Source organism: Sprattus sprattus, assembly GCF_963457725.1.
Source record: "Sprattus sprattus genome assembly, chromosome: 9".
NCBI lineage: Eukaryota > Metazoa > Chordata > Actinopteri > Clupeiformes > Clupeidae > Sprattus > Sprattus sprattus.
In genome coordinates this window covers 828,064-840,563 of record NC_137928.1, presented here as the reverse complement: position 1 = coordinate 840,563, position 12,500 = coordinate 828,064, and the positions used below count along the sequence as shown (strand labels likewise).

Genomic DNA, 12,500 nt, shown 5'->3' with positions numbered 1-12,500 from the left:
ACTTGGACAGACAGAACACACACACACACACACACCCACACACACCCCCACACACACACACACAGCTGTGTGAGACTGACAGACCTAAACACCATTGTTACTCTAATCTCAACAGGAACACACTTGCATCTCATGCAGTCGCATCCTCTTCAGTCTGTGAAGCACGGCTGTGTGTGTGTGTGTGTGTGTGTGTGTGTGTGTGTATCTCTGAAGCATGGCTGTGTGTGTGTGTGAGTGTGTGTGTGTGTGTGTGTGTATGTATCTGTGAAGAACGGCTATCTAAGTGGGAATATCTGTGAAGCATGGCTGTGTGTGTGTGTGTGTGTGTGTGTGTGTGTGTGTGTGAAGCACGGCTGTCAGAGAGGGAATATCCATCATGCAAGGCAATCTCAGTGTAGGCCAACATCAACATGGAGACACTCCAGCAGCCCTACAGAATGCCTTGAGGGTGTGTGTGTGTGTGTGTGTCAGGTCATGTGAACGTTAAACATGATAAGAACATTACTTCCTGCTTTACACACACACACACACACACACACACACACACACACACACACACACACACACACACACACACACACACACACACACACACACACACACACACACACACACACACACACACACACACACACACACACAGCTTACATCTTTGGTATTTATTGTAAACATGACTGTGTTATGTCGACAAACCTTCACCACTTTCATTACAGACACTCAATGCATTTGCCCTCACACACACACACACACACACACACACACACACACTCTACACATTTCAACTCAAGTTTGAATACTTTTTCTGAGAATGTTGTATTCCCCCGTCTCATCTGTGTGCTACCACAGGTCTGTGAAGTGTGTGTGTGTGTGTGTGTGTGTGTGTGTGTGTGTGTGTGCTACCCACAGGTCTGTGAAGTGTGTGTGTGTGTGTGTGTGTGTGTGTGTGTGTGTGCTACCCACAGGTCTGTGAGCGTGTGTGTGTGTGTGTTCGAATTTTAATAAACATATTGACCTTTGACCTTTGCATCCATCAAACCCAGTTTGTATTCAAAACTCATCATGGCGTTGGGTTGCTATGACAACACGCAGCATCGGCGCATCATCATCCAGCTATGATTGACATGTACTTTGGCAACACACCCAGCCTTCACAGAAGTGCATGCACACGGAAACGCAACCGCAAAAAAAGTGCCATAAAATGTGACCCGTTCAAAACCGATACACACACACACACACACACAGACACACACACACACACACACATACAATCCAGGCAAGGCAGTTGGCACAGTGTCTAAAACACTTTCCTGAAATAGCCCTGGTGGTGCCAACTCCGCATCACACACACACACACACGCACACACACACACACACACACACACACACACACACACACGCACATACACTGAGTCAACTCTACAAACTTTATACACACACAGATTCACCCAACTATAAACACACCTGCACTCGGTACATTTTATACACAGCTGAGAAAACACACACACACACACTTATACAGCTAACTCCACACACACACAGCTCATCTCCACACACAGTTACTTACACAACCAATTCTACACACTTAAGGCGGCTGCATGCTACAGCGTTGGGGGTTAACGGTTGCGCAAAATTTACTCGGTGCAGTTCATGCTCCCAAAGGTTGCGCGTGTTGTCATGAGCCTGCCATTTGCCTGGCAGATAGATAGCTGTTTCCCTAACAGAAAGTCTGAAGCTTGAAGTTCTTTTCAAACCTTTGCTTGGGTAGCACTGTTAAACTGAGCAGACATGCAGACTACATTTGAGTAATCTCATCTCGTAACATTCGTTTTCTAAAAACAATCACATAGTATTGCATGTTTTACTGTGGTAGAAAATACGTTAGCTTAATGCTAACGTATATGGAAAATCCTATAGACACCGCGCTAGGTATTAGCATCAAGTAATTCACGTTAATGTTTTTGTATGAGCCTGACATTTGCTCTGCAGATAGATAACAGGTTCCCTAACAGAAAGTCTGAAGCTTGAAGTTCTTTTCAAACCTTTACTTGGGAAGCACTGTAAAACTGAGTAGACATGCAGAATATTTTAGTAACCTCATCTCGTATCATTCGTTGATAGAATGCAGGCTGCGAGGCTCGCGTAAGGGCTTACGTAAAAAATGACGCAAGTCTAGAAAAAGGGGCCGACGCACGCAAGACGTAAGAAGTCGCGCAAGGGTCGCGCAAGGGGCTTGCGCGGCCTCTTGCGCTTGCGCTTACGCTTACGTAAGGAAGCATGAATCAGCCTTTACCCCCCTCCCCCAACACAAACAAACACACCACCAATCTGACACACGAAGGCATCTCTATGCACTCACACACACACGCACGCACGCACGCACACACACACGCACACACACACACGCCTCCTTAATAAATACTGTTAAGAATACACTATTACACTCATATGGCCAACAAGCACCGTCAGTCAAGATTAAGATACACACACCCTCAGCCACCTCTTACACACACAGACACACTCTCCCTTACACACACACACACACACTCCCCCCCCACACACACACACACACAAACACACACACTCTCCATCACAACCACACACATACACACACACACACACACTCCCCCCCCACACACACACACACACACTCTCCATCACAACCACACACATACACCCCCCCCCCCCCCCCCACAAAGACACACACAGCAAACATACACCACACAACTACCTTGATGACTCTCTCTCTCACACACACACACACACACACACACACACACACACACACACACACACACACGCCACACCACTACCCAGACACACTTGGCCGACTCATACTTCCCCAAGAAAAACTGGGGAACTCCCAAACATTTACAAAGTAGTGTATGCGTGTGTGCGTGTGTGTGTGTGTGTGTGTGTGTGTGTGCACGCATGTAGTTCCCCTCCACGCACATGTCTGACTCTATATCAGTGAGGAAAAGTTCACAACACTTCAACATTCACAGTCTATTTGTGTATAGGTGTGTTAGTGCGAGTGTGAGTGAGTGTCTGTGTGTGTGAGTGTCTGTGCTAGGGGTGGGCGATATGGGCAAAAAATAATATCTCGATATTTTTTTTCATTTTGACGATAACGATAATTAGACGATATTTAAAAAATAAATGTGATTGGAATTCTCAGAGTTAGGCTATACCTTCTTGGAGATTACAATAATGGGCACAATGTTTAAGGAAAACACTTCTTTATTGTCTTTAAACTAAAATAACTTAATTGAACTGCAATGCATAAACATTGAACTCTTGTAATAAAGTGCTCCATGCATCCATGAGAATTATTGCACATCAAAAGCAGTTCTTATGGCCTTATTAAACTTAAATTTCTGTCCAGGATTGTACAAAAATACAAATACATGAGCATTAGAGCATGGATCGGGACGAATTTTTAAACTGGGGCATCAACAGTTAAATGCTCTCTCTCACAAACAAGCGCTGTTTAACGCACAAGCGTACACAATAAGGCCAATAAGCATATTTAAATTAAATGATTCACATTGCAAGAACGTTTAGTAAAATGGTGCGGCTCCTTTAAGGAGCACGTACAGGGAGGGACAACGGTGACTCATAGTTTGGATGTAGCAACAAACATTTATGTGCTGTGAAAGCGTTAACCAGTATGTGAGTAACGTGAGTTTTATTAAAGCATAGCGTGTGTAATGTGTAGCTATTTCATTCCGTTTGCTAATCTTTCCTGCTGTCTGTTACTAACCAGCAGCAGACGTAAAGGAAAGGGAATTAACCCTTAAGTTAAAAACATGTAATCTACTTCGGCCGTGGAGCATTTTACTCCCTTACAATATTCAACTACGTTTAGAGACAGACAGCAGGAAAGGTTAACAAACGGAATGGAATAGCTACACATTACACACGCTATGTTTTAATAAAACTCACGTTTTATGCTACACCAACGGAGGCACAACAGACATCACCATGCGCTGCTAACCTGTTGCAAAGTGGATGCGAGAAGCCATGTCACGTGATCACGTAGCCCCACTAGTCGTGTGAGTGCCGTGCTGTGGGGAGCGTTGCTGCGCCGTAGGTTATATTAAGAACATGATGTGAACAGTTTCCCCGTGCGTGTCATGGTTTTTGGCGAAGTCATTTAAATACTCGATAATGTAATTTTGCACATCGTTTGAACAACAATGACGATATTATCGCAGACGATATATATCGCCCACCCCTAGTCTGTGCCTAAACAGCGGATGCATCTCACACACACACACACACACACACACACACACACACACACACACACACACACACACACACACACACACACACACACACACACACACACACACACACACACACACACACACACACACACACACACACACACACACACACACGCTACAACAGCAGACAGAAATAGGCCCAGACACTTCCTCCACTCTGTTTAGTGAGGATGACAATGTGAAGAACTCATGATTTTGTGTGTGTGTGTGTGTGTGCATTTGTGTGTGTGTGTGTGTGTGTAAATGTTGAGAGTGTATACATGTGTGTGTGATTGTGTGTTTGTGCATGTGTGTATATAAGTGTGTGTGTGTGTGTGTGTGTGTGCATGTGTGGGTATACCTGTGTGTATACATGAGTGTGTGTATACCTGTGTGTATACATGTTTAAGCATGTGTGTGTGTGTGTGTCTGTGTGTGTTTGTGTGCAAGTGTGTGTGTGTGTGTGTGTGTGTGTGTGTGCGTTGTTGACCATGTATGCTACCACCTCAGACCTTTAAGAGTAAACACAGTTTGCACTGCACAATGTGTGTAAAGCAAAAGTATCAACTTATTTAAATGTAAACAGACTTAGCTTAGCACAGGTATTAGCCAACAGCAGAACCTCCTATCCAGATGTTCCCATAAGAGAGAGAAAGTGTGTGTTGTGTGTGTGTATTAGAGAGAGTGTATATGTGAGAGTTAGTGTCAGTGTGTGTGTGTGTGTGTGTGTGTGTGTGTGTGTGTGTGTGTGTGTGTGTGTGTGTGTGTGTGTGTGTGTGTGTGTGTGTGTGTGTGTGTGTGTATGGCAGGGACCCTGTAACCCACGGTAACCAGCAGGTATCTATGGCCAGTAGGGTTCTGCCACCCCAGACAGGAAACCGCAACTGCTCCCTCAGCACATTTGGCACACTTTGTGTGTGTGAGTCTGTGTTTTTTGTGTGTTTGTGTGTGTGATTCTGTGTGTTTGTGTGTTTGTGTGTGTGTGTGTGTGTGTGTGTGTGTGTTTAGCTACATTTCTCTGACCTTAAACACAGCGTCTGAGTAAACTTAAGAGATGTATAGCCTAAGGTCCTGCGATCACTTCGGTTCAATGAGAACAATTCCACACACTCACACACACACACACACACACACACACACACACACTGCGCCAAAAGCCACACACATTTCAGATTACTCACTGGTGCTGTCACCAACATAAATAGGGGTATGCTTTCTAAGAGGGCCGTTCGAGAACCCCCACACAACAACATACGTGGCAAACGTAAACTCAAACTCCAGCGGGGGAAAAAAAACAGGTTTGCTTCAACCAGCCTCAAGTTTGGCAATGATTTATAAAGTTAAAAGAGCCACGCAGACAGACAAACAACACAGAGTGGGAGCGCAGAGGAAAAGACGAGCGAAATGAGGCTACTCACAGGACGCAAAGGGCGTATGCCCCGTTGACGCTCTCGCTATCCCGCACCAGGAAACTCCCGTCGCGACCGGCCCGGGCCAGCAGCTCCTCCGCCGCCGCGCGACTCAGATCCCGGTGATACCAGAGAGGAGGAACGGTTCCCGGTGGAGACACGCCACCGCCACCGCTGCCCGCCATCGCCCCACCGAGCCACACAACTCCACAACTGTCGACGATAAAATGATGTCCCGAAGAAAGTACTACTTCTCGTAGCGAAACCAGCGGTCCGAAATAGTTAAAGAACACTTGCGAAGTGTGCACTAAACAAAATGTAAAAAAGCAGCCCAACTCCACCGAGGACGATTTTTTAAACTTTTCCCTGCCACCAGCGTTAGGTTACCAGTAGTGTTTCCTTCCCGGTTCCTGAAAGACTGCCATTGAAGGATCTCCTCCGCCTTTCCCACGGAAATACACATATGTAAATCCAACCGGGAAAGCTCGAGCTCCGACCTCACTCGCTTACCATCGAGGTACAACCTACGGCGAGGAAGTCGGGCGGGCGGGCGCAGCACACTAGTAACGCTTATCTAACGACATAAACCACGAGCAGAATCGCATTTTAAGGACTTAACACAATGTTTTGCAAGTTGTGTTATTCTACTGAGAGGCACCCGCGGGCATATGCTAGTAACTGACAATTATGCAGATACCACAAGAGTAAAAACCTCATGCGAACTAACTTTACACATCTATTCGCTCATGGAAATAAGTTCAGAGTCTCCTCGAAATCCGGCAACGAAACTCCGTATCTGAACTGTTAAATGAATTCCTAATCTGACAGCTAAAGCACTTTGACTTTAATTTAATATCCCAAAGTCCAGTTTGTTGTTGCTCTCGCTGTCTTTCTCTGGAGCCTCTCTTTGACCCGTAGACAGTTTGCGCGAAGCGGACCCGGACGTTTTTCTCGTCATCGTGTTTCCAGTCATGCTAGGCTAGGCTAGCTGGCTGAGAGCGAGGTTAGGGCCTGTGCGTGCTGGAACCGACAGGGGGCGGCTGACTGACTGTACCCGGAGACACGAGCTCTGCCTCGGGAGCTGTAGATCCCCTCTCTCCCAACCGAGTTCATCTCACGAGTCTGAACCGTTAATCAAGAAGCGTTTCCTCTTACTGCAAGATAGACTTGCCTGGTGTTCAACAAGAGCAGAATCTAGGCTAGTCTACATTAACTCACCTAAGTGATAACTCATAGACAATTCTCCCATGCCAAGTCCTAAAACTTAAACGTCGGCATCTCTGCACTCAAAGACTCCACAAAATAGCCCATTTTGGAGCCAAAAATAGAAGTAATTGTAAAAGATTTTTTTTCCAGCATAGATCATTTCTATGAGGTGCCCAGAACAACATACTTAAAGTCTTAAGCAATCATAGTTGAGGAGATATGTTTAATTCTCATCAATCTGAGATGTGTGCTAATAATGCATGGCAAAAATACACCTCAAAAATGTATTTTTTCCCTTTACTCCTAAATGAAACTTTACACGATGAAATATTTTACAATAAGTCTGTCGTAAAATGCTATTTTGCCTGGACTATTAGACTGTCTAAGACGGTGGTCCTGCTGCATTAAGCAAAGTGTTAGCCTACCATGACTGTGTTAGCCTAGGCCTACCATAACTTTTGTTTTGCTGCTGCAGTGAATACAGTGTTAGCCAACATAGCTGGTCTATTGGTTGCTTATTGGAAAGGAGGAAGTCTGTGAAAATGGCTGAAATAGACCAGAAAATATGTGGCATGTTCTGAGCAGTGTGTAGTGAGATTGTGTGTGTGTGTGTGTGTGTGTGTGTGTGTGTGTGTGTGTGTGTGTGTGTGTGTGGCATGTTCTGAGCAGTGTGTAGTGAGATTGAGTGTGTGTGTGTGTGTGTGTGTGTGTGTGTGTGTGTGTGTGGTGTGTTCTGAACAGTGTGTAGTGAGATTGAGGGTGTGTGTGTGTGTGTGTGTGTGTGTGTGTGTGTGTGTGTGTGTGTGTGTGTGGTGTGTTCTGAGCAGTGTGTAGTCAGATTGTGTGTGTGTGTGTGTGTGTGTGTGGTGTGTTCTGAGCAGTGTGTAGTGAGATTGTGTGTGTGTGTGTGTGTGTGTGTGGTGTGTTCTGAGCAGTGTGTAGTGAGATTGAATGTGATTGTGATCGAGATTTCACCCACATCAACTTTCTCCTTATGTAGGCCTTAGTAGCTCATGTCCAAGGCAGACACTATGTGTGTGTGTGTGTGTGTGTGTGTGTGTGTGTGTGTGTGTGTGTGTGTGTGTGTGTGTGTGTGTGTGCGTGCGTGCTCCACTCCCCTACAGAACCTGTAATTAGGCCTCTACTACACTGTTCTCATTCTGCAGTGGCAGACTTCTCTCTCCCTCCCTCTCTCTCTCTCCCTCCCCCTCTCTCTCCCTCCCTCTCTCTCTCCCTCCCTCCCTCCCTCTCTCTCTCACTCTCACTCCCTCTTTATCTCACTCTGTCTCCTTCCATCTTTTCTCTCTCCCTCCCTCTCTCTCTCTCTCCCTCTCTCTTTCACTCTGTCTCCCTCCCTCCCTCTTTCTCTCTCTGTTTCACTCTATTTCTCTCTCTCTCTCTCTGACCTGTTGATATACATGAGGCAATTGTAACACGTTCGCGAGTTTCTATCGGTGCAGACGCGATGTAACAGCTTTACATTGACGCATGTATAAGGGGCTTCTGTTTCACTCAGTTTCTCTCGTTCCCCCTCTCTCTCTCCCTCTTTCTCTGTCTCTTTCTCTCCCTCTCTGTGTGTCTGTCTGTCTGTGAGTCCTCATTCGCTGTCCTTTCTATTTTGTGTTTTGTCGGTAGGGCATATTTATCTCTGGTTTTAAAGGTTGTGTTCGTGTGTGTGTGTGTGTGTGAGAGAGTGTGTGTATGTGTGTGTGCAGGGGCGGCCTTTCCTACAGGCAGTATAGGCGGCCGCCTAGAGCGCCATCTAGAGGGGAAGCGCCCGAAAAAGAAAAAAAAACACAATTATTATTTATTTATTTTTTCCCGGCCGCATATTTTGGCGCCCCTTCTTTATCTCCAACCCATATTTTGACATTAAAAAATAAATCTAACATTAGGGGATGATGAGCCAAAGGTCGAGAACGGAGGGGTATGTTCTTCATTGGTGTTGTCAGAACATGCTAGCATAGCGAGGCATTTGGTTCGAATGTGTGTGTGTCTTATGAAGAGCCTTAACCCCAGCGGCGTGCATGATTAGACGGGCCGGAAAACAGAACTCATCAATTTGCTCTCCTTACTGTTGAAAAAACAGGTGAAATTCATGATTTTGCAACCTAGCGAGGTGCAGGCAAATGTGTGTGTGTGTGTGTGTGTGTGTGTCAACCTGCAATTGTAATACCCACTATGCAGCGATTTAACAACTGTACTGTCATAGTGTGGCAGTAAAAGCCTTAACAACTATGTGTGTGTGTGTGTGTGTGTGTGTGTGTGTGTGTGTGTGTGTGTGTGTGTGTGTGTGTGTGTGTACCATCAATGTAAAGAGGTCAGCAAAGACTTGCACCTTGGGTTTACTGACTGTGAATCATCTTTTCTGGAGCAGTCATGCACACACACACACACAAACACACACACACACACACACACACACACACACACATGATTCATCTCTTCTGGAGCAGTCATGTGAAATAAGCTGGAAACACAAAGTTCAAGGACCCCTTTGATTCTTAACACCTGGTTTAAATCAACCCCTTACTGATTTTCAAAATTATTAAAAAATAAGATAAAACGTCATTGCAGCCATGGATTTAGTGTTAAATAGGTTACTGTCTGCAGGTCACGTGTGTGTGTGTGTTGTAGCGTATATGAAACTGTATTGCAGCCTTAATCTCTTACAGGAAAACTGGTGTGTGTGTGTGTATGTGTGAGTGGGTGGTGTTTGTGTGTGTGTGTGTGTGTGTGTGTGTGTGTGTGTGTGTGTGTGTGTGTGTGTGTGTGTGTGTGTGTGTGTGTATGTGTATGTGGGGTGCGTATATGAAACTGTATTGAGGCCTAAATCTCTTACAGGAAAACTGGCGTGTGTGTGTGTGTGTGTGAGTGGGTGGTGTGTGTATGAAACTGCGAGATGTATTTCCTATTTTCTGGTATTTGAGGTTAACCGACAGTTAATGTTCCAAACACAAATATTCATAGTGGCTACACACATGCTCTACACACTCTTCACACACACACACACACATGTACATCTCTACACCAGTCTACACAAACACACACACACACACACACACACACACACACACACACACACACACACACACACACACACACACACACACCACACACACACATGTGTCTTGCAGACGGTAACCTATTTAACACTAAATCCATGGCGAGTGCATCAAAGTGACGCTTTTATTTTATTTTTAATATTGTAATTTGTGTTTCTACACACACACACACACACACATGCTCTACACACTTTACACACACACACACACACACACATGCTCTACAAACTCTACACACACACACACATGCTCTACACAGACTACACAGACACAAGCACACATTCTCTACACACTCTACACACACACACCCAAACACAGACACACACACATGCTCTACACACTACATATACTTGTTTTCTTTTTTTTCTTTATTCCCCGATTACTGCTCCACAACAACAGAACACGTGTGGTCATTGCGTGTGTGTGTGTGTGTGTGTGTGTGTGTGTGTGTGTGTGTGTCTTCATGTTTATGTGGTCATTGCATTCATTGCATACATGGTAGTTGCATAAATGATGTCAAAGTCAAAGTGTTTATTGTCACATGCACCAAATAACTTAGCGTCCTCAGAGCAGTGAAACCGTGCCCTGGCAGGCATCTGGCCTACCTGGCAGTAGACGGGCAATACAAGATAAGAAAATTACATATTACACTTATAAAACAACCTATTAAACATGTCTTCATGTCTACATGTTTATTTATTTGCATTTAGAGCGGTGAAGTGAGATCCGATCACAAGCTTTCACTAGAGACTCATCTTAATGCCAGGTGCAAACTGACGTGTGTGTGTGTGTGTGTGTGTGTGTGTGTGTGTGTGTGTGTGTGTGTGTGTGTGTGTGTGTGTGTGTGTGTGTGAGCTGTCCACCTAGGTATTTCGAGAGTGTGTGTGTGTGTGTTTGTGTGTGTGTGTGTGTGTGTGTGTGTGTGTGTGTGTGTGTGTGTGTGTGTGTGTGTGTGTGAGCTGTCCACCTAGGTATTTCGAGAGTGTGTGTGTGTGTGTATGTGTGTGTGTGTGTGTGTGTGTGTGTGTGTGTGTGTGAGCTGTCCTACTAGGTAGTGTGCGTTTAACTGGGAGACTGCAGCTTTATTCACGTCACCGGCACCAAGTCAGTTACAAGCACCACAAAGGTCCAGCACCATTATTGCAGAGAAAGAGACGTGATTAACTGACTTATGACCAAAACTAGTTTTAGCTGGTTTTTATCAAGACTAGTAAAATGTGATGACTCGAGGGGGTGTGGCAACATGTACATCCTTCTGTCTTCCAGTTGTGGTGTCAGTTATGTGTATCAGCAGCCTTTCCTGCTACTGTTTAGGCCAGGTGTGTGACACTGTGACTCATGTCTGCCTAAGGGAGGTGTGTGTGTGTGTGTGTGTGTGTGTGTGTGTGTGTGTGTGTGTGAGGGAGGTCCCCAGGTGTGTGACACTGTGACTCATGTGTACCTAAGGGAGGTGTGTGTGTGTGTGTGTGTGTGTAAGGGAGGTCCCCATGGTCCTGCTAATATGTTTCTCATGTTCCTTGTCATTTGCATATTGCAGTCACACAATGTCAGGAACAGAAAGGAAGTAAAAAACAGAAAAACAATGTTTACACACTATCACACAAAATATTGTTTACACACAAGTATTACCATGTATTAACTTACAATAGGATTGCCCAGGATAATACCAGGTGTGATAGGCCCATTGTCTAAGAGTGATACCCACTACTTCATGTTTTTAAAAACGGCACTGTCATTGTTAAGAACTGCACTGTCACACACACAAACACACACACACACACACACACACACACACACACACACACACACACACACACACACACACACACACACACACACACACACACACACACACTAAAGAACAACTCCAAAGACAAGACATCTTGATTGATCCTTTATTCTTTCTCTCATCTTTCAACACTTCTCTCCCTCTGTCTCTCAGAATGATATCCCAGCATGCAGCAGGCTGAGGAGGAGTGGGAGGAGGAGGGTTGTTGCCATGGCGATGGCCTGAGAGGGGGCGTGGTTGAGGTAGGATCGGGCCACCTCCAGGTTGGGGTTGGTGGGGCCCTCGAACCACAGCTGCATGCAGCGACCGCTGCTCTTCTTCAGAGTGGTGTACCTACACACACACGCACACACACACACACACACACACACACACACACACACACACACACACACACACACACACACACACACAGTATTTATACAGGCCCACGCAGAGAAATACAATATTTATACACACATACACACAGAGGAACACACACAGATTTTGCCATGTGAGCCGGATCGATAGAACAGGTTTATCACAACCACCAACCAAGAGAAAACTCTTCAAGAACCCAAGGCTTGAGCTGTGTCACACACACACTCACACACACACTCACACACACACTCACACACACACATACACTCACACACACACACACACTCACACACACACTCACACATACACACACACAATTTAATACCTGTAAGAGTTGGACCAGATGACCTCACACATGGTCTTCGCTGAGACAAACACTTCAGCAAATGTCCTGCACGTTGCA

General features: G+C 45.4%; 3 protein-coding genes across 3 annotated transcripts in view; 1 reads left to right on the top strand and 2 right to left on the bottom strand.

Annotated features, from left to right (window-relative positions):
• The window catches only part of inppl1a (inositol polyphosphate phosphatase-like 1a), a 21,466-nt gene extending 14,942 nt beyond the window's left edge, over window positions 1–6,524 (bottom strand). The window contains exon 1 of the mRNA XM_080845251.1: window positions 5,687–6,524. Coding sequence (XP_080701377.1) covers window positions 5,687–5,862 — 176 coding nt within the window. The 5' untranslated portion in view covers window positions 5,863–6,524. The remainder of the gene's footprint in view (window positions 1–5,686) is intronic.
• LOC308369939 (NACHT, LRR and PYD domains-containing protein 1 homolog) overlaps window positions 1–12,500 on the top strand; it is a gene marked incomplete at both ends in the record, with an annotated part of 395,357 nt that overhangs the window by 342,392 nt on the left and 40,465 nt on the right. The gene's annotated exons all lie outside the window — the stretch shown is intronic.
• folr (folate receptor) overlaps window positions 11,887–12,500 on the bottom strand; it is a gene marked incomplete at both ends in the record, with an annotated part of 2,921 nt that continues 2,307 nt past the window's right edge. Inside the window, 2 exons of the mRNA XM_080844715.1 lie at window positions 11,887–12,070; window positions 12,423–12,500. The exon at window positions 12,423–12,500 is cut by the window's right edge and continues 22 nt beyond it. Coding sequence (XP_080700841.1) covers window positions 11,887–12,070; window positions 12,423–12,500 — 262 coding nt within the window. The remainder of the gene's footprint in view (window positions 12,071–12,422) is intronic.